At 46.5% G+C, this 22725-nt stretch overlaps 1 protein-coding gene across 1 annotated transcript in view; it reads right to left on the bottom strand.

Annotated features, from left to right (window-relative positions):
• Nucleotides 1-22725, bottom strand: part of dnah2 (dynein, axonemal, heavy chain 2) — a gene marked incomplete at both ends in the record, with an annotated part of 509699 nt that overhangs the window by 24284 nt on the left and 462690 nt on the right. Inside the window, 2 exon segments of the mRNA XM_084326360.1 lie at nt 18649-18674; nt 18677-18762. Coding sequence (XP_084182486.1) covers nt 18649-18674; nt 18677-18762 — 112 coding nt within the window.

Here is a 22725-nt window from a genome sequence, read left to right as displayed (position 1 = left end):
CGTGAGAGAGAGGAGAGAGAGAGAGAGAGAGGGGAGAGAGATAGGGGGGGTATAGTGGTGTGTGTGTGTGTGTGTGTGTGTGTGTGTGTGTGTGTGTGTGTGTGTGTGTGTGTGTGTGTGCGTGCACGGTATGGGAGAGAGGAGAACAATGCGTGTGTCTAAGTGCAGCCAGCCAGGCAGAGTGATAGATAAACACACCTTTAATAACAGACCACTGACTCAATACTGACTACACACTGACTACACACTGACCCACTGCAGTCTGACTCACTGGAGGGAAAGAGCACATCTCAACAGAATGCAACCAAAAAATAGCTTATTTTTGCTGTATAATCATCAGGTTTGTATGTCTGACCATAGCTAATCAGAATCAGATCGACCTTTATTCTCCAATGTAGGGATACACCAGAATATGACTTGGTTATCTGATGATACACCAGAATATGACCTGGTTATCTGATGAAACACCAGAATATGACTTGGTTATCTGATGAAACACCAGAATATGACTTGGTTATCTGATGAAACACCAGAATATGACTTGGTTATCTGATGAAACACCAGAATATGACCTGGTTATCTGATGAAACACCAGAATATGACCTGGTTATCTGATGAAACACCAGAATATGACCTGGTTATCTGATGAAACACCAGAATATGACTTGGTTATCTGATGAAACACCAGAATATGACCTGTTTATCTGATGAAACACCAGAATATGACCTGGTTATCTGATGAAACACCAGAATATGACCTGGTTATCTGATGAAACACCAGAATATGACCTGGTTATCTGATGAAACACCAGAATATGACCTGGTTATCTGATGAAACACCAGAATATGACCTGGTTATCTGATGAAACACCAGAATATGACTTGGTTATCTGATGAAACACCAGAATATGACTTGGTTATCTGATGAAACACCCGAATATGACCTGGTTATCTGATGAAACACCAGAATATGACCTGGTTATCTGATGAAACACCAGAATATGACCTGGTTATCTGATGAAACACCAGAATATGACCTGGTTATCTGATGAAACACCAGAATATGACCTGGTTATCTGATGAAACACCAGAATATGACCTGGTTATCTGATGAAACACCAGAATATGACCTGGTTATCTGATGAAACACCCGAATATGACTTGGTTATCTGATGAAACACCAGAATAGTAGTCATACTGTCTCTTGTATTTATATAATACAACTCTGTACATACATCTGATTAGCACTACAGCACTACTAACCACAGAAGAGAGAAAATGTGTTTCAAGTTTTAAGTTATGGTTTTATCTGTCACATATAAGATTAATGTACATTATAGTGAAATGCTTGGTTCTATATGAATCTCCTGAAATTGTGCTTCATACAGTAAAAAGTAAAAGAATAAAGGCAAACACTACAAAATATACGATATACAAAACTAAAATGTACAAAATGCAAAAACAAAATGCAAAATAAGTAGATAAAATATGGTGTAGTGTTTAAAGGTGTTTACAGTGTCTAAAGTGAATGTTAAAGGTGAATGTTTAAAGTGAGTGTGTGCATGTGGATGTGGTGAGTGAGTGTAAAATGGATAGGTTCTGTTTCATAGTGGATCCGCTCGGCATCACTCTAGCACTGTCCTCGCACACGTGCACGCGCACTGAATAAAGACCACAATGTACCTTTAATCCCAATATTTGTCTGACCACACCCCTATCAGCTCACCTACATAAGCAGGTGTGTGGTCACCTGCTCTCCTCCTTTCTCGCTTTCACCACAAGGAAGTGCCTCGGTAGATCCCCACTTGACGTGAATGTGATAGTAGGAGAAGAGTGGAAAACAAGAGATACGTTGACATCATATCCTTATTTTCTCTCTCACTATATTCGAGAAAATACGGCGATATTGTCTTCGTACTGGAGTGTCTGGAAGATGATGATCATTCTAAAAATCCTCCACCGGTTTTCGTATTGGGAGTTCGCGCCGCTACATGCCTTCCAACTGCAGTCCTTGCTGTGTGCTGGTTGCGGTAAAGGCACAGCTGGACTGTAGGACGCGCCGCTGTTGTGAGAAGCGGTGGGTTCCAGGTTTGGTGAGTAATGCTTTGCTTGCGAGCTCTGTTAGTGCTATGGGGGCTAGCTGACAATGTTTATGAAAACCGGCCCCAGACTAGGGTCCTTTGTTCAGCCTCTTAGGCGACGGCGGAAGACCTTGGTCTGAAGCCCATTATTGTTAACTAGTGGGCCACGACCAATAACACTGGTGATCCCTGTGTTTTCTGGACGAGTGGATGTTTCTCTGTCACCGTGAGGCCCCTTCTTTCATATACAAATGAGAGTATTCCCTCACGAGGAAATATGGGCATGGATGTTCGTTAGCAGAAGATCTGTGTTCAAGTCAGCTACAGCCCATGGGAATTGTGCTGGCCCCGCCAGGTGTTGGTAAAATCACCGTTGTAAAACAGTGTTAACATTTAGTTTCTCTTCTCTCTTAAACAGTGAGGAGGGTTTCAGAACGGCGGCCTGTCTGAGTGATTGTTATATCATTGTGTACAAGTGCAGGTGATAGCTGCTTAGCTTACGTGCTAGTGGTGGCCTACTGTTAGCCAGTCAGCTGTTAGCTGCGGCGCTAGCCTGTTGTGATCACTAGGCTAGGAAACGTTAGCTTGCGTGCTAGTTGTGGCCTACCTAGGCTAGGCTAGGAAACGTTAGCTTGCTGCTATCGGCCGAGGGCGGCCGTTAGCTTAATGCTACACTGTTGAACGTGCTTTGATTATAACATGTTTTAAACACTCTTGACTACGACGTCATCTTTGACAGAGGATGTTCGTCGAACCTGCCCTGAGCCAGGACGGCAAGGACTGCGTCAACAAGGGGGACCGTAGCGGCGGGATGGAGCGGCGACGCTGACCAGGTCGACAACACAGAACGGCTGTGTTTACTACGGTGCCTTGTTAGAGACTGCAGTTTCGCTTGATCTGCGCTCAAGGTAGGCAAGGTCTGACCAGACCTTGAGCACTTCTTCTTGCTTTCCCTTCTAAATGTTTTGTAAATAACGATGTTTTCCAAAACGAGTGTTGCTGCACTACATTTAGGATACGATGCGAGTTATGTGTGAATTGTCTTGTCACTGGTATTTAGCTGGTATTTAGATTCTTTTCTCAGCCTGTAATGACAATGAACAGTGTGTTCACATATTAACAGGTTTACCTGTTCAACTGGCCGTATTAAGGGTAAAGTAGGAGGGTTGTGTTTCCCCCCGGTTCCCTGGGGACTTCTTCATCCTCCTCTCAGACATGTTGTTACACTATATTGTGTCACTGTGTGGTAGGGATATGATGTAACCCTTAGCTTGATTGCTGAGGTTGTGCTAAAACAGCTTGAGGAACTTTATTTTCCTAAAGGAAAAGATTGTTTGGTCGCTTTTCGTGTGTGCTTAGCAAGGCCTGTGGCCGATACTAATCGAGAATTATGTATTCTCTCATTATGAAAAACGGCGTTCCTCTGTAGAGTGTTTTTGCCATTTTTTGTAGGTGATGATGGGTTGTGTGTCATGTGACCTACAACTGGGTTGGGCTGGCCACAGAAGCACATGTGTAAGTTTGGTACCGGGGCTCTTGGAGAGCCCTCTCTATTCTGTGTTTTTTCCTTAGTAAAAATCAGATAGCAGGTTAGCACATGCGCTGTGTGAAGCTGTTAGACGCTTCATGGAGCTGACTATGACTGTGTCATACTCTCTTTTTGTCACTACATCGTATCATGGGTGTGGGGTCGTAAAGGGGTGAACTGGTAACCTTGCCTCCCCCTTTTTTCTGTTGGTCAGGGGTAAACCCACCTGTCCTTCAAGGTTCCTGTCACGTTGCGGTTCGGCACATCACAGGGTGAGGGGGGGGGTAGTTTCCTGGTCCCACGCCCTGGAATATTGGGCGTGTGCACCGCAGAAATTCCCACGCCATAGAGTACGTCACTGTGCGCGTCTCTGTTGGTAGGACTTCCGTGTGCTGTTCAGGTCCATATGATGGATCTGTTTCGGGGGGTGGTCAGGGCTCCTCCTCACGAAGCTCCTATTCGGGCCTTCTGTGAGTTGGGACTCTCCTTCCATGTGAGGGAGCCTCCTCAGAGTACATAGCCTCCTCCTCAGATTGATAAGGTGAGTGGAACCTCAAGAAGGAGTCCTACTCTATTGTGTGTGTATTCGATTCAATTCGATTATTGAGTGTGTATGGGTTCAGTGCCTCCTCCCCGGGGAGCCCTAAAACCAAACTTTTACATGGCTCAAGGTGCAATATATTCTTTTCAATCTGTACAGCTCGCGTGGGAAGTCTCTCTGGGGATTTCCGTCTCCTCTTTATGGGAGGGTGGTGGGATGTAAAAATGTAAAAAAAATTTACCCCCGGCTGTGTAGACTGGGATACATACTGTTGGTGCTTCCTCCTTTTCTTTTAAAAAGAGTTGGAGTTAGGAAGTATCACACCCCTCTTGTCATTCCCCTGGGTGCCTTGGGGATTCAATGACAGGTCTAAATAGCCTGTTCATTGATGTGGTTGTGTCCCGACCAGTGATGCCACTAACGCGTTACTAAGTAACGCGTTATTGTAATCTGATTACTTTTCCGTGAAAATGGTAATCTAACGCGTTAATCTTTAAAAGCCAGTAATCTAATTGCAGTTACTTGTCCAAGTGGCTGTGCATTACTATTTCGTTACTATCTCATCATAAATTCATAATGCAGGCGGAATGCAGTATTTTATTTCGTTTTCGACAGTCAAAAATACGCTTAGAGCTGTTTACTTCTCTTTGGGAGTGACGTCACATGTCACGTTTTCAAAGCGTGTCTGAGCACGTAACCTCACGTGTTGTTCCATGCTGGTGGGCGCGGCTGTTATTATCATGTTATCGTCATCATCACTGAACAAAACATAGCGAGCTACAATGGCGCAGGAAGATGCTGGTAACGCGTTCTTACACTGGAAATTCAGTCACTACTTCAGGTTTGTGTCAGCTAAACCGGGTGAAAAAAACATTCACGTGAGTTGCACACTATGCGGAGTAGGCAAAATACTGTCTACCGCTAAAAACAGCACATCCAATTTAAGAAAGCATCTGGAATCACAGCACCGCGCGACCAAACTGATAGAAAAAAACCACGAAGCCGAAGCTTCGACTTCTACAGGACTGGGAGGTCCACCAGCCAAACAGCAAAAGCTGGATTTCAATAAAAAAAACACCCGTTAGTGAGCGAGAGCTGAAGAGAATGGTCGGGAGATATGTTGTAGAAGAAATGTTACCTCTGAACACTGTTGACTCGCCCTCTTTCCGTGCCATAATAGATAAGATCCCTTGTAGTGCTAGTGCTGAGCTGCCCCGAAGAACGGCATTCTCCTCGTACTTGGATACGGAATATGCGGAGATGGAGAAGAACCTTAAGGCCACGCTAGATGAGGTTGACCATGTATCAACTACAGCCGATATTTGGACTGCTAATAACCGCAGTTATATGGGGGTGACCTGTCACTGGATCAGCAGAGCAACACTACAGCGCAACAAGGCAGCATTGGCATGTCGGAGAATCCGTGGTAGACACACATTTGATATTATTGGTGCAGAAATTGAAAACATCCATGCATCATATGGACTAACAAATAAAGTTGTAGCAACAGTGACTGATAATGGTTCCAATTTCGTGAAGGCATTTAAAGTCTATCAGCCTGTCACTGTCACAGAATCCGATGATGAGACTGAGGAGTCTATTCCCACTGTTGATGATGCCACTTTTTTAGACGTGGCTGGAATCCTCTCAGCAGAGAATGAAAGTGATGGCCAGGATGTGACTCTCCCCCCGCACTACAGGTGTGCTTCTCATACCATCAACATCATTTCTACAAATGAGGTGGAGAAATACTTGTTATCCAAAGCAGAGAGCAAAGCTGTGTATAGGAGCAGCACGGCTAAATGCACAGCCCTGTGGACCAAAGCAAGTAGGTCTACCATTGCTTCAGAGACAGTGGAGGAAGTAAATAAAAGGAAGCTCCTTGTACCTACATCCACTCGGTGGAATTCTTTTTACGATGCCATAAAGAGAATCGTAGAAATCCCCATGAAAGAGCTGAATACTCTGTGCACCAAGGTGGGAGTCACCTGCTTCAAAGATACAGAATACCAGTTCCTGCATGAGTACTGCACCACCATGAAGCCTCTGACTGTAGCACTGGACATTTTACAAGGTGACTGTCCTTATGGAACTTTACTACCCACACTTGAAGTGCTGATGCAGAAGACCCTCGCTCTGAAGAACACCCTCTCCAAGACGACTGCAGGCCTTCCAGATGCCATAGTGCAGGTAATGTTCCACCTTTGAGTTAAACATATTTTGCATTGCACTATTCAATCATGAACATGGAACACCATACTGCAGTATGTAGGTTGTCAGTAGCACACAATAATAAATAATAATAATAGCATAAGAGGAGCAGTACCGTTTAATAGACTGGTCAACTAGTCTCGCACATCCCTAAATAACAATATCAAAATATATTTCTCAGGCTATCCAGACTCGTTTTGCCCCAGTGCTGGACAACAAAGATGCCCTTCTCGCAGCTGTCAGTTGTCCAAAGTTTAAACTCCGGTGGCTGAGAGACGAAGGTAGGAAGGAGCAAGTGAAGGAGCTCCTGACAGAAGAGTGTCGCTCCTACAATGCTGGAGCACAGAGGGCTGCCAGCGTCCCCAACCCCAACACATCTGCCAGCGAAGGTGAGCTGGACTTTTTCTCCTTTGAGGCCGAGCCAGAGGAGGAGACCTACGTGGCAGAAAAGGAGGTGATGGACTACCTAAGGTCAGAGCATGAGCTTCAGATACTGGATAGGTATTCAAACATAAAGAAAATTTTCTTGAAATATAACACTCCAACCCCATCGAGTGCTCCTGTGGAGCGTCTTTTTTCTCTGGGAGGGTTGGTGCTCACGCCTAGAAGGAACAGACTTTCTGACAAGAGGTTTGAGAAGATTCTGTTACTGAGATATAATCACTGGTTTACTCACCCCTCTCCCCTGTTTCACTAGGAACATTATACCATATCTGAATAGGATAGGCCTCAAAGGTAGTGTACATATCAGCCTACATGTGGTGTTATTGACCATTTATCTTTTGTGAAATCTATAAATCTATAGATAGGCCTACCTGCCCTATTAGTACATTTATTTTTTTATAACTCTTTATTTTTCTATTTTCAATTTTCACTTTTCACTTCAATTTACTGTGTACTCGTTGCTGCTAAACAGAAAGATTGTTGCTTTCCCTTTTCATATATATGATGGTGGCAGAGCAAAAGCTCTTATTTGCCAAATGCTGTTCATTTACAGGTTAAAGACAAGAGAGACTGATTGAATGTTCATAGACATTTTTAGCCTACATGTGGTGTTATTCACCGTTTGTTTTGTGAAACCACTCGTTGCTGCTCAACAGAAAGATTGTTGCTTTCCCTTTTCATATATATGATGGTGGCAGAGCAAAAGCTCTTATTTGCCAAATGCTGTTCATTTACAGGTTAAAGACAAGAGAGACTGATTGAATGTTCATAGACATTTTTAGCCTACATGTGGTGTTATTCACCGTTTGTTTTGTGAAACCACTCGTTGCTGCTCAACAGAAAGATTGTTGCTTTCCCTTTTCATATATATGATGGTGGCAGAGCAAAAGCTCTTATTTGCCAAATGCTGTTCATTTACAGGTTAAAGACAAGAGAGACTGATTGAATGTTCATAGACATTTTTAGCCTACATGTGGTGTTATTCACCGTTTGTTTTGTGAAACCACTCGTTGCTGCTCAACAGTCAGGACTGTTGCTTTCCCTTTTGATTAATGTTTTTTTTTTGAACAATGTTTTTTATTTTCCCTTTTTTAACATGAAACTAGACAAACAATACAGTAACAGTAATAATCAATGATAAATCACAGGACAATGACAGAAATAATAATAACAATAATGACAGTCCAGTAATAAAATCAAAATAAATGTAGATTAAAAGACATACAAATTATAAATACAATACATTTTGATTAATGTATATTAAGATTGTGGCAGAGCAAAAGCTCTTATTTTCCAGATTTACAGTTCATTTTCATGTTAAAGAGAGACTGATTGTATGTTTATAGAAAGACATTTATAAAAACAATTTAATAGTTACAGTTGATATAATTGAATAGTTCAACCTGCATTTGTTAGGTGTATGTTTTGTAAAACCACTGTCTGGCTGCTCTAATGCTGTGAGCAGGAGAGACTGTTGCTTTAACATACTTGATGGTACAGAAGCTGAAGCACTATTTTAACAATTTACGTTATGTGCAGAGAAACAAGTTAAAAACTTTCAATAAAGCGTTTAAAAAAAACTGTTGTCATTCTTATGTTGTGGCAGCAGCAGGGACGACGACTTCGTAACCTAGTTACTTTCAAAGTAACTAAGTTACTCTGATAATCAAGTAATCAGTAAAGTAACTAAGATTACTTTTTAAAGGAGTAATCAGTAATCAGTAATCATATTACTTTTACAAGTAATCTGTGGCATCACTGGTCCCGACGCACGCATAGTGCTAGCTCGGGGTGTTCTGTAATCAGGCGACTGACTGGCACGCCTTTGTTGCTTGGGGTTAAAACGGCGTTTTTATAAAGCAACTGGGATGGAGGTTTTTCCTTTTCCGACGACCTGTTTTGGTTGTCGACGGATTCTCGTTCATATCTGGGGGATGATGACGGTATGGATCTGAACATATGTAGAGGGGTCTCACGCCCTGGGGGTGGGCCACCGGGCGCGGTTCGCCCCGAACGTCTGGGTGGCGCCTTCTTTTTATGTTTAAGATCAACACGCATATCTGCCCCTTCTCCTGGAGTAGGCATGTCGGCGTGGTTAGGGCACAGGACTGGTTCTGGTCACGCTGGTCCGGATCAGTTGAACCCGTTGTCCGCCGGGGATGCAGATCTGCTGTTCTGGTACCCTAAGGGACTTGGGCTTATTTCAGGGGAAAAATGCCAGGTCGGTCCGGGTGTCACAGGGTTAAGTGCTATGGAGACCCTGGTTGGGTAAATTTTTTACTCAGCACTGTCGTAATGGCTTACAGCCTTGCCAACCTGTACACGCTCGATCTCGTCAGATCTCGGCCGCTACGCAGGTTGGTCCTGGTTAGTACTTGGTTGGGAGACCGCCTGGGAATACCAAGTACGGTGTGCTTGGGGCTGGTACTCCATTCTTTTCGCTCCTCTCTCACGCATGGCGAAGAGGGGCCTGTTGGGGTGGTCTTTGACCTCCTCTGGTGACCCTGTGCTTCCCGTATCGCCGGGCCCGGTCCGAAGTAATGTTTCGTCGACCCGTAGGCCTGGGTTAACCCTTTTTTGGAAACTGAAACACTTGTACTGCGGTATAGCCGGTGTATACCCGCAGGTGTGTTTTGGAGTTTTTTCTTGAGGGGTTATAGGAACAACCACCGCATTGGGTAACACCAAGGTGGTTGATTCCCTGGTGTGTTGGAGCAGTGTCAACTCCCGGGTTCACCGGTTGAGGGTGCCCCTGCACGTTCATGACGTCTGCCAATCGTGTCAGCCTTCTCTGCCTCAACCCCTCTGGGTGGGTTTTTTTTTTTAAATGGAGGCTTGGTCATGCAACAACGCCAGCATGCGCCCCTTCCGCCGGGGCGGCTGTGTTCAGCTGTCCCCTCTGGCGCCTGTCTCGTCCGCAGTTTCCAGGCTCGGGTTAACAGCCTGTTGCCTGGTTTTTTCCCCGGTGCGCTGCCTGCTTCCGTTGGTTAACCTTTTTTGTGTGCTTACGGCCATGCTGACTGCCTGTTCTACAGGGTCAGTGTGCCAGGCGGTGTACTATTGGGGGGACAGGGCCCGCTCGGCTGAGGGGCCTTTGTCCAAATACGCTGGCGATGTGGGGGGCGGGGCCACTAAGTGCCCACCTGGTGGGGTCTTGATGCTGGCATCATGGACTTCTCCGGGCCCCCGTTCCAGGGGGTCCAGTCCCTTTGGTGGGTCTGGGCCTTCCTTCGCGCTCCGCTGCTACGGCCTTGCCACAGGGTTGGGTTTGCCCTTGACCCCGTGTTTCTGGGGGCAGTAACGAGGTTGTTCCCTCCGTTCGTTCCCGGGTGACATGCGGGTTGTGTGTGGGTGTAGTCATGGGGTCAGGCCACGGTCTGCTCACCCTGTGCGTTGATTTGCTTGGGTGCCTCTTCACACGGTCGGGTCCGTCACCCTCCCGGGAAACTTCTAATAGGGGGGGTTCCCTTCATTAGGGGGGGTCGGGGGGGCTCGGCCCTCCCTGTTCTGATGGTTGTGGGGGGCTTTCAGCGGGGTGTATTTGGCGGCCGGTGGCTCCGCTCGGCCTCCCTTTGTGCTAGAGTGATGCCGAGCGGATCCACTATGAAACAGAACGATAGGTTATGACTATAACCAAGTTCTGTCAATAGTGGTGACGCTCGGCATCTGACGCCGCTGCAGCCCTTGATCTCACCTTGTGGTGAAAGCTTGGGAAGGAGGAGAGCAGGTGACCACACACCTGCTTATGTAGGTGAGCTGATAGGGGTGTGGTCAGACAAATATTGGGATTAAAGGTACATTGTGGTCTTTATTCAGTGCGCGTGCACGTGTGCGAGGACAGTGCTACAGTGTAGGTTAGTTTATTAGGACAAGTGCATGACAGTACGGTTAGTTAGGGTTAGATTTTTTTTTTTTTTTATATATATATTTTTTTTTTATTCAGATAATGGTTGAAGAAGTGCGTCTTTAGTCGACGGCGAAAGATTGGACGTGATTCGGCTGTCCTAACTGGGGTGGGTAGTTCATTCCACCATTGTGGGGCAAGGACTGAGAATAGGCGACTTCTCTTTGATGACCCTCCCGGAGCTTGGATAGGAGTAGGTCTGAGGCGGCCAGAAGATGCAGAGCGTAGGGGTCTTGAGGGTGTGTAGTTAGAGACCATTGACCGGAGGTAGGCGGGAGCGGTTCCCTTTGCCGCACGGTATGCTAGGTCGAGGGCCTTGAAGCGGATTCGTGCAGCAATGGGGAGCCAGTGCAGGTCCCTAAGAAGTGGGGTGACATGGGCCGACTTCGGTAGGTTTGAGATCAGGCGGGCCGCTGCGTTCTGAATGAGTTGAAGAGGCTTAGTGGCAGTGGCCGGGAGGCCAGCGAGCAGTGCATTGCAGTAGTCGAGGCGGGAGATACAACAGCATAGACTCCGCATTGAGCATCCTGATGGCCTGGGGATATAAGCTCCTTCTGAGTCTCTCTGTACGGACCATGAGACTCCGGTAGAGCTTGCTTGACCGCAGCAGTGCAAAGAGGCAGTTGTTTGGGAGTATTTGACTATTCTCTTAGCCATGGCCCTGCAACGCCTGCTGTAAATGTCCCGGAGAGTGGGAAGCCCACTCTTTCCCACTATTGCACATGAGTAGGTGTTCTTTAAGATCTTCTGACTCACTTTGAATGAGTCTAATTTCGATTGTTTTTCAGTGAAGAGCATCTGTCCGTCAGCCAGGGCCCAAGACACGTCTCTCTCCGCGTCTCTCTCCGCGTCTCTCTCCGCGTCTCTCTCCGCGTCTCTCTCATCATGACTGACAGAAAGTTCAAGCAATTTGAACTTTGTTTTCCGAAGGGACTGACGTGTTAGTAATTTGTCTCGATCCATTTAGCTCAAGCTTGCTGGGGGGGAAAGAGCTAACGGACACTAAGAAGACCACATGGGATCTTATCAAAGAGTTGACATTGTTGACAGGTGTTGTTTTTCACATCCTCTTCTAGCTAGAAAGAGGGCAACAGCTGAAGCTTCTTCTGCCAGCAGAGTCAAATCTGAGTGGTTGTAATAACATCGACTTGGTTTTTAACACGAACGCAAACACATGTCCTTGTGTTCTTCGCTCGATGGGAAAACACATTTCATACCAGTGAACCTTTTTGCATCGTCTGTATGTATCTCTCTATTCATAGAGAGAGCGGCGAGGGGTGCTGTAAACACCTTGATAGATCACAGGAGGAGCCAGGTGTAGAGAACTGATCACACATGAGAGGAGGAGGTGAGAACTCACACCTCCAGACAAAGCCAAGACGTTCACTGGAATGTATTCACTTAAATCATACACTAACACTCCACTACTCGTGACATTGTTTTGCGTGGGGCCAGAGCTTAACTTTTGCCTTGACATTCTGTCTGAAGCCAAACCAAGCCAGAGAAGGAATAGCTTTTCCTCAGCTTTAGTCTGACTAAAGCCCAAAAAGTAGATGGCATACAAAGACAACGGGTCTCACTTATCGTGCAAAACACCACACACATAATTGTACGGAGAGATTTTTAAATGTACACGATCAAAAACGTATTTCCACTTAACACTTTCGTGGCCACTGGGATCCGTCTAATCTCACTCTATAAGGCCAGCTTCTCATAACAACGTTTCACTGTGCGTGAGGTTGTTTGTAGAGCTAAATCTATATTTTATATTATTGCTATGTGTGAGGGCTGGCCCAGTACTGCACGCTTCTCAGCGCCAATTACCATCACGCACCTGAGAGGAGTTTCCAATCAGCTCGGCGGGAGCACTCTTATACTCGGTTTGCTGATCATTCTGTGTCGGGTCGTTTTGTCACCACCAGCTCTACTGCTGTTCCCTCTCGTTGTTTCTCCAGTGCGCCCTTGGAAGTTGCTGCTGTGTTTCTCTCTCTGCCTCCGTGGACCCGTGGACCTGTGCCTCGTTACCCACTTCGACTTTGCTTTTGGTGAGTTCATTTGGAGGACTATTTTTCCATGAACTGCAATCCTCGTTCTGTCCTGGACTCTCCGCCTTGGTTCCGTTTTTTGTGTGTTTCCTACAACACTGAAGAAGTGTAAGATTTGTTTGGTTACTGGACTCTGCCCTGTATTTTCTGCGTTCTGGGACTAATGAGATTCTCCGTTTCCTTTTCCCCGCAAGTTGGGATAAGCTAAGGCTGCAGCGCTGCAGAGCCGTAGAACCGCAGAGTAGACTCTGCTAAGGACAGCGCTGCAGAACAGCAGAACCGCAGAGTAAACTCTGCTAAGGACAGCGCTGCAGAGCCGTAGAACCGCAGAGTAGACTCTGCTAAGGACAGCGCTGCAGAACAGCAGAACCGCAGAGTAAACTCTGCTAAGGACAGGGCTGCAGAGCCGCAGAGTCAACCCTGCTGTGGGCAGTGCAGCCGAGCCCTACTTGACTAGAAGACATTCCCCTCGAATGGAGTTACTGTTTTGTTGCACATTTCTGTTTTTTGAGAAAATAAATACGCCCGTCGTTTTTGGCTAACTCTGAACTACCTGTCTGTGTCGTGCTGTTGGGGTTGTTTACAAAACCTAACAGCTATGTGTCCATTGTCATTGTCAATTGACAGTATAAACCTTCCCTTCAATATAATTTTTTCATCAATACGTTCCCATTTTATAGCGTCGTGAATATGAACGTTATACCAGAATGGTCTAGGGTAATTCCTGCAAAGCTAGTTATAGGGCGCTAAGCTAATAACGTTAAATTGATTGGCGTTTCGGCCATACACAAGCTAGAGTTAAAAATCTAAATGCATATGATCGGTATCATGGTCCACCATGAATGCATGAAAGGGGGGGGGGGGGGCGGGGGAAGTCATTTCTGATTATTGATGACCAATAACGGCATTCGTTATTACAACAACATACGCTGATAAGAGGCTTGGCTATGAGAGCAAGGCCGATCAGGCTGTAATTGACGTCAAATCACTCTTACCTGTGGCCGGTTGGATTCCAATTTTCTTTTTGGTTATTGATCGCCATCTGGTAGATCGATATGTCCATTGTCTGATGCTATATTCCTTTACTGCATACTGAATTCGGCGTCGCAATAAGTATTCCAGGCGATCGGCTGAAGCCATAGCTTCAGAAAAATGTACCCGGGATGAAAAAAAAGTTACACCCGTTCTGCCACTGGGAACACTGCATTATCGAGACAGCGCCACTACCAGGATCTGGCCGGTACTGCACTTTCTGAATCCCAACAGGCATTTTCTAGTGAACATACAGCTCTGTGACAACATCCGGGATATTAAAATGGAATAAAAGCAAAAACAAGTTTAACACGTATATATACGTGGTTGGCCTTCAAGTGTCGGCTCCCAAACACGTATATATATATGGTTGGCCCCGAATGTGTTTTAAAGATGAGAGTGTAACGAGTCCTTGGAAAGCATGGTTTGTGTTTGAAGTAAAGTGTGGAACAGTATTTTACAAGTACAAATTTTGATCATCAACATTCAACAATATACAGACATATTGCTAAATGAGGCCCAATGTCAGTCCTGGGCTGGTGGAACACGGCAACATTATAGGAAATTCTCTTATCGTCTTCTCCAGAGTCAGACAAGAAGATACATACTATTTTGCTCTCTGTGCGTTCAGTAGAAAGTTATCCAGCTGCAAGCTAACCTAGCTTAGAACGGGAGCATGTCTATATTCCCCGGGTTCTATGTTCCCCGCTCGAGATAAAAAGGGTTCTATGTTCCCCGGGCCCTATGTTCCCCACTCCCGTTGCCGCTCCCGAAAAAGCGACAGAGTTGTGTGAGGGCCGACCATGTCAGCTTGCTTAATTTCTCTGTCATTAAGGTAGTGTTCTCAAACGTACACTTCACGACTAAAAAAGGGTCCTATGTTCCCCGCTATTTCATCATGCACCTGATGCGCTCTGGTGATATTATAAATTATTATTATAATTTTTAATAATAATAATTATTATATTACAATAAAAGACAGCTTTTTAATACACACATATATTGTACAGTAACGTCAAATAAACACGTACAGACCCCGCTGAAATAAAGGTTATGCACGCACATACCGGCAGTGATCTACAGCAGTGGTTTTCAACCAGTGGTAAAATACACATAAAAGATAGCCACTTATACTATTCTGAGTAGATATTTAATCTGCAACAGAGTCACAGATCTGGTCGGGACAGGTAGCATTATGTCGGGAAAAATTAAATGAAATAAACAAATGTGAATTAAAGAATTTAAAATGAAGTTTAGCCTATTAAATCGTTTTATAGGCTTATAGCCATGTACGTATTTTAACTCGCTCCGTGGACTGGACGCTGCGAGGACTGCGAGGAGGAGGGGGAATTACAACCACCGCAAGCAAAACTTAATCCTTTCACTGCAGTACACGGCTGTCACCAGAAAAGGCACATGTTAACCCTTTCACTGCAGTACACGGCTGTCACCAGAAAAGGCACATGTTAACCCTTTCACTATATAAAGTGTAAGTGTGTTTGTGTGATCTAAAGTGTGGAGAGTGGGTGCTGCAGTGTGTTGTTTGTTTGAGTGAGTGTGTGCGTGTGGGTGTGTGTGCTGTGTGCATTTGATGGTTGTTGCATAGTGATTATTGTTCGTTTAGCGATTATTGTTCGTTTAGCAGCCTGATGGCCTGGGGATAGAAGCTCCTTCTGAGTCTTTCTGTGCTCGCCATAAGACTCCGGTATCGCTTGCCTGACGGCAGCAGTTCAAAGAGGCAGTTGTTCGGGTGGCTCGAGTCCTTAATAATTCTCTTAGCCTTCCCCTTGCACCGCTTGTTGTAAATGTTCTGGAGGGTGGGAAGCCCCCCTCTAATTGTGCGTTCGGCTAAGATTATACTATTCTGAGTAGATATTTAATCTGCAACAGAGTCACAGATCTGGTCGGGACAGGTAGCATTATGTCGGGAAAAATTAAATGAAATAAACAAATGTGAATTAAAGAATTTAAAATGAAGTTTAGCCTATTAAATCGTTTTATAGGCTTATAGCCATGTACGTATTTTAACTCGCTCCGTGGACTGGACGCTGCGAGGACTGCGAGGAGGAGGGGGAATTACAACCACCGCAAGCAAAACTTAATCCTTTCACTGCAGTACACGGCTGTCACCAGAAAAGGCACATGTTAACCCTTTCACTGCAGTACACGGCTGTCACCAGAAAAGGCACATGTTAACCCTTTCACTGCAGTACACGGCTGTCACCAGAAAAGGCACATGTTAACCCTTTCACTGCAGTACACGGCTGTCACCAGAAAAGGCACATGTTAACCCTTTCACTGCAGTACACGGCTGTAACCAGAAAAGGCACAAGTTAACCCTTTCACTGCAGTACACAGCTGTAACCAGAAAAGGCACATGTTAACCCTTTCACTGCAGTACACGGCTGTAACCAGAAAAGGCACATGTTAACCCTTTCACTGCAGTACACGACTGTCACCAGAAAAGGCACATGTTAACCCTTTCACTGCAGTACACGGCTGTAACCAGAAAAGGCACAAGTTAACCCTTTCACTGCAGTACACGGCTGTAACCAGAAAAGGCACATGTTAACCCTTTCACTGCAGTACACAGCTGTAACCAGAAAAGGCACATGTTAACCCTTTCACTGCAGTACACAGCTGTAACCAGAAAAGGCACAAGTTAACCCTTTCACTGCAGTACACGGCTGTAACCAGAAAAGGCACACGTTAACCCTTTCACTGCAGTACACAGCTGTAACCAGAAAAGGCACATGTTAACCCTTTCACTGCAGTACACGGCTGTAAACAGAAAAGGCACACGTTAACCCTTTCACTGCAGTACACGGCTGTAAACAGAAAATGCACAAGTTAACCCTTTCACTGCAGTACACGGCTGTAAACAGAAAAGTGGTGGTTTAGAGCTCTGGTCTGGTCTGTCAGGTGGTCTCTAGAGCTCAGCAAGGTGACAAGACAAGGGACACTTGTGGCTCCAGGCTCCTGGATAGAGCTGTCACTCTCAATATATATATATATATATATATATATGCCTGTCACACACACACACACACACACACCACACACACACACACACACACACACACACACACACGCACACACACGCACTCACACACACGTCTCTGTCCCTCCATCACTCATTTAATTCAGTTCAACTCCAACCAAAACATATATTAAAAGTTGTCTGTGATCCACTGATGACTCGACAGGTTCAAGCTTTTAAATTGCAGTGTTTCCATTAACTTATCGCAAAGATATAGAAAAAACCTTTTTCCTTCATAGCAACCGATAAATGCTGTGGTTAGATATCGATGCGCATTAAATAAGATACACAAACTACTTCTCTCAACGCTCTCAACGATCATATTCAAATTTGTGACAATTCTACAATAATAAGACCATGGCTTTATGCCATAATAACTAACAAAAAATCAGTGAGTGTTAACAGAGTCTTGGGACATAATGATGACAAGAGAATTATTGTATTGGAGAGACTAAATTATCCCTTTCACTGCCGCACTACCAAACGGTTAACCCTTTCACTGCGATAATACACAGAAGGTTAACCTTTTCACTGCCACACAACAGCAGGTTTACCCTTTCACTGCCACACTACAGATATTTAATGAACATCTATCTCATTAGCGCCACTCTCTGTCACCGCTGAACTCCCCGACACACACACACAAACACACACACACACACACACATTAATGACTTGACTTTTCTGGTTACAGCCATGTACTGCAGTGAAAGGGTTAACATGTGCCTTTTCTGGTTACAGCCGTGTACTGCAGTGAAAGGGTTTATGTGTGCCTTTTCTGGTTACAGCCGTGTACTGCAATGAAAGGGTTAATGTGTGCCTTTTCTGGTTACAGCCGAGTACTGCAGTGAAAGGGTTAACATGTGCCTTTTCTGGTGACAGCCGTGTACTGCAGTGAAAGGGTTAAGTTTTGCTTGCGGTGGTTGTAATTCCCCCTCCTCCTCGCAGTCCTCGCAGCCTGTGGTCCAGTCCACAGAGCGAGAGTTAAAATAGGTACATGGCTATAAGCTTATAAAACGATTTAATAGGCTAAACTTCGTTTTAAATTCTTTAATTCACATTTGTTTATTTCATTTAATTTTTCCCGACATAATGCTACCTGCCCCGACCAGATCCGTGACTCCATTGCGGTACAGATGAATTATCTTCTCAAAATAGTATAAGTGGCTATCTTTTATGTGGACGTGCGCTGGGTGGCGAGCCTTTATCGCTACTGGGGAACATAGGACCCGGGGGAACATAGGACCTTTATTTCAGCATTTGGCGAGCCTTTTTCGCTACCGGGGAACATAGGACCCGGGGAACATAGGACCTTTTCAGCGGGGAACATAGGACCCTTTTTTTGTTTGGGAGCGTTCAGGACCGGGGAACATAGAACCTTTATTTCGGGAGTGGGGAACATAGGGATGACCCCCTTAGAACAAATGAATGGAAGCGGATATGGACCCCTAGCCAAGCTTAGATCTCGGGGAGAGGTGTTTTTAGCCAACAGCTAGGCTAGTGGTCGGTATCCGCGTCCATTCATTATTTCATTCCATCTTCTGGTCTGACTTTGGAGAAGACGATAAGAGCACAAGTCAGCAGGAAGGGTACAACTCTTTCAGCTGAGTAACAATGATCAAACAGTGCTGAATCGTGGGTGCTGCGGTGTTGAGTGCATAGACATAAGACATAAGACATACTAGTATAATAGGAGGAGTGCATGATAGTATAGAATGTCGTGTGTGTGTCGATGTTGTGTGTGTGTGTGTGTGTGTCTTGTGTGTATGTCCTGTGTGAGTGTGTGTGTGTGTGTGTGTGTGTGTGTGTGTGTGTTCTCTACCTTCTCCCATAGTGGAGGCACACGGCATCATAGATATACTTGAAGATCTCCTCCATGCTGGATGACATCACCACCAGACCCTTGATCCCCATCTCCAACTCCACCAGGGATGACCTGGTGCGTGCACACACACACACACACACACACACACACACACACACACACACACACACACACACACACACACACACACACACACACACACACACACACACACACACACAGTGAAGTATTTAGTTATTATATGCTACACAAAGTTGGAAAACATTTCCAGAAGGTCTCCCCTCGTAGTCAATAAGTTGAGTAATCGGTCGGCAGGGTCGGCACGGCAGTCCTAGGCCCCCTGCTCTTCATCTGCTACATTCTCCCCCTCGGTCACATCATTCGCAAATACAACCTCAACTTCCACTGCTATGCTGATGACACCCAAATCTACATCACTACACAATGCCCCCACAGCCCTCCCCTCAGTCACATTGAATCCTGCATCACTGAACGACAAACCTGGATGACCCATAACCTCCTCAAATTAAATAGCGACAAGACAGAACTCTTCATCATCGGCATCAACACCACCCTCACCAGATCCGGACCCATCACACTCACCATCAATGACTCCACCATCACCCCCTCCCCCCCTAGTCCGCAACCTCGGTGTCATCCTCGACCCCACCCTCTCATTTGACCCCCATGTCCGCTCCATTGTCAAAACTTCATATTTTCACCTCCGCAACATTGCCAAAATCCGTCACTGCCTCTCCCCACCTGCTGCTGAATCCCTCATACACGCCTTCATCTCCTCCCGCCTGGACTACTGTAACTCCCTCCTCACTGGCATCACCTCCCGCTCCCTCCATAAACTGCAGATGGTCCAAAACTCAGCCGCCCGCCTCCTCACTAACACCCGGTCCCGCGAACACATCATTCCTGTCCTCCACTCCCTCCACTGGCTCCCGGAGAGGAGGAGAGGAGAAGACATGAGAGGAGAGGAGAGGAGAAGAGAAGAGAAGAGAAGAGAAGAGAGGAGAGGAGAGGAGAGGAGAGGAGAGGAGAGGAGAGGAGAGGAGAGGAGAATACATGAGAGGAGAGGAGAAGAGAGGAGAGGAGAGGAGAGGCGAGGAGAGGAGAGGAGAGGAGAAGACATGAGAGGAGAGGAGAGGAGAGGAGAGGAGAGGAGAAGACATGAGAGGAGAGGAGAGCAGAGGAGAATACATGAGAGGAGAGGAGAGGAGAGGAGAGGAGAGGAGAGGAGAGGAGAGGAGAGGAGAATACATGAGAGGAGAGGAGAGGAGAAGACATGATAGGAGAGGAGAGGAGGAGAGGAGAAGACATGAGAGGAGAGGAGAGGAGAATACATGAGAGGAGAGGAGAAGAGAGGAGAGGAGAGGCGACTCGCCACCATTTCCCCCTGCCCCACGTTCTCTCCTCTCCTGCAACCCCCCCCACCCCCCTTGGTTTTCCCTTACTCTCCTCCCGACTGTCTCCCATACTCACTCCCGTATTTGTTATCCGTTACTCGTGGTTTTATGTTTCCTGTGTATTCTTATTGTCCTCAATTTCCCTGTGGTTCTGTTTCTTTGTTTTTCTTTGTTTCATTTTTTTTGGCCTATTGTCAGTGACTTTGGGTCTTTGAAAAGCGCTTTACAAAATTTATGAATTATTATTATTATTATTATTATTATTTTAGTGAAGTAACATTTCTTCAGTCAGTTAGTTAATGAGGCCCATGAGAGAGGAGAGGAGAGAGGATATGAGAGAGGAGAGGAAAGAGGAGAGGACATGAGAGGAGAGGAGAGAAGAGAAGAGGAGAAGACATGAGAGGAGAGGAGATGCGAGGAGAGAGGATGAGAGGAGAGGATAGGTCATGAGATGAGAGGAGATGAGAGGAGAGGATAGGACATGCAAGGAGGGGATGGAGGAGAGGATAGGCGATGAGAGGATAGGAGAGGAGAAGACATGAGAGGAGAGGATATGAGAGGAGAGGAGAAGACATGAGAGGAGAGGAGAAGACATGAGAGGAGAGGAGAATACATGAGAGGAGAGGAGAAGACATGAGAGGAGAGGAGAAGAGAGGAGAGGAGAGGAGAAGACATGAGAGGAGAGGAGAAGAGAGGAGAGGAGAGGAGAGGAGAGGAGAAGACATGAGAGGAGAGGAGAAGAGATGAGAGGAGAGCAGAGGAGAGGAGAGGAGAGGAGAGGAGAAGACATGAGAGGAGAGGAGAGGAGAGGAGAGGAGAGGAGAGGAGAGGAGAAGACATGAGAGGAGAGGAGAGGAAAGGAGAGGAGAGGAGAGGAGAGGAGAGGAGAGGAGAATACATGAGAGGAGAGGAGAAGAGAGGAGAGGAGAGGCGAGGAGAGGAGAGGAGAGGAGAGGAGAATACATGAGAGGAGAGGAGAGAGAAGACATGAGAGGAGAGGAGAGGAGAGCAGAGGAGAATACATGAGAGGAGAGGAGAGGAGAGGAGAGGAGAATACATGAGAGGAGAGGAGAGGAGAGGAGAGGAGAAGACATGAGAGGAGAGGAGAGGAGGAGAGGAGAAGACATGAGAGGAGAGGATAGGAGATGAGAGGATAGGAGAGGAGAAGACATGAGAGGAGAGGATATGAGAGGAGAGGAGAAGACATGAGAGGAGAGGAGAAGACATGAGAGGAGAGGAGAATACATGAGAGGAGAGGAGAAGACATGAGAGGAGAGGAGAAGAGAGGAGAGGAGAGGAGAAGACATGAGAGGAGAGGAGAAGAGAGGAGAGGAGAGGAGAGGAGAGGACATGAGAGGAGAGGAGAAGAGATGAGAGGAGAGCAGAGGAGAGGAGAGGAGAGGAGAGGAGAGGAGAGGAGAGGAGAGGAGAGGAGAGGAGAAGACATGAGAGGAGAGGAGAGGAGAGGAGAGGAGAAGAGAGGAGAGGAGAGGAGAGGAGAGGAGAGGAGAGGAGAGGAGAGGAGAGGAGAAGACGTGAGAGGAGAGGAGAGGAGAGGAGAAGAGAAGAGAAGAGAAGAGAGGAGAGGAGAGGAGAGGAGAGGAGAGGAGAGGAGAGGAGAGGAGAGGAGAGGAGAGGAGAGGAGAGGAGAGGAGAGGAGAAGAGAGGAGAGGAGAGGAGAATACATGAGAGGAGAGGAGAAGAGAGGAGAGGAGAGGAGAGGTGAGGAGAGGAGAGGAGAGGAGAAGACATGAGAGGAGAGGAGAAGACATGAGAGGAGAGGAGAGCAGAGGAGAATACATGAGAGGAGAGGAGAGGAGAGGAGAATACATGAGAGGAGAGGAGAGGAGAGGAGAAGACATGAGAGGAGAGGAGAGGAGGAGAGGAGAAGACATGAGAGGAGAGGAGAGGAGAATACATGAGAGGAGAGGAGAAGAGAGGAGAGGAGAGGAGAGGAGAGGAGAGGAGAGGAGAGGCGAGGAGAGGAGAGGAGAGGAGAAGACATGAGAGGAGAGGAGAGGAGAGGAGAAGACATGAGAGGAGATGAGAGGAGAGCAGAGGAGAATACATGAGAGGAGAGGAGAATACATGAGAGGAGAGGAGAGGAGAAGAGAAGAGAAGAGATGCGAGGAGAGGATAGGATAGGAGAGGAGAATACATGAGAGGAGAGGAGAGGAGAGGAGAAGAGAGGAGAGGAGAGGAGAGGAGAAGAGAGGAGAGGAGAGGAGAAGAGAGGAGAGGAGAGGAGAGGAGAGGAGAGGAGAGGAGAGGAGAGGAGAGGAGATGAGAGGAGAGGAGAGGAGAGGAGAGGAGAGGAGAGGAGAAGACATGAGAGGAGAGGAGAGGAGAGGAGAAGACATGAGAAGAGAAGAGAGGAGAGGAGAAGACATGAGAGGAGAGGAGAGGAGAGGAGAGGAGAGGAGAGGAGAGGAGAGGAGAGGAGAGGAGAGGAGAGGAGATGAGAGGAGAGGAGAGGAGAAAACATGAGAGGAGAGGATATGAGAAGAGAGGAGAATACATGAGAGGAGAGGAGAAGAGAGGAGAGGAGAAGAGAAGAGAGGAGAGGAGAGGAGAGGAGAGGAGAGGAGAGGAGAGGAGAGGAGAGGAGAGGAGAGGAGAGGAGAGGAGAGGAGAGGAGAGGACATGATAGGAGAGGATA

Source organism: Notolepis coatsorum (assembly GCF_963971535.1).
Source record: "Notolepis coatsorum genome assembly, chromosome: 1".
NCBI lineage: Eukaryota > Metazoa > Chordata > Actinopteri > Aulopiformes > Paralepididae > Notolepis > Notolepis coatsorum.
This window is presented reverse-complemented; position numbering and strand designations above follow the sequence as displayed.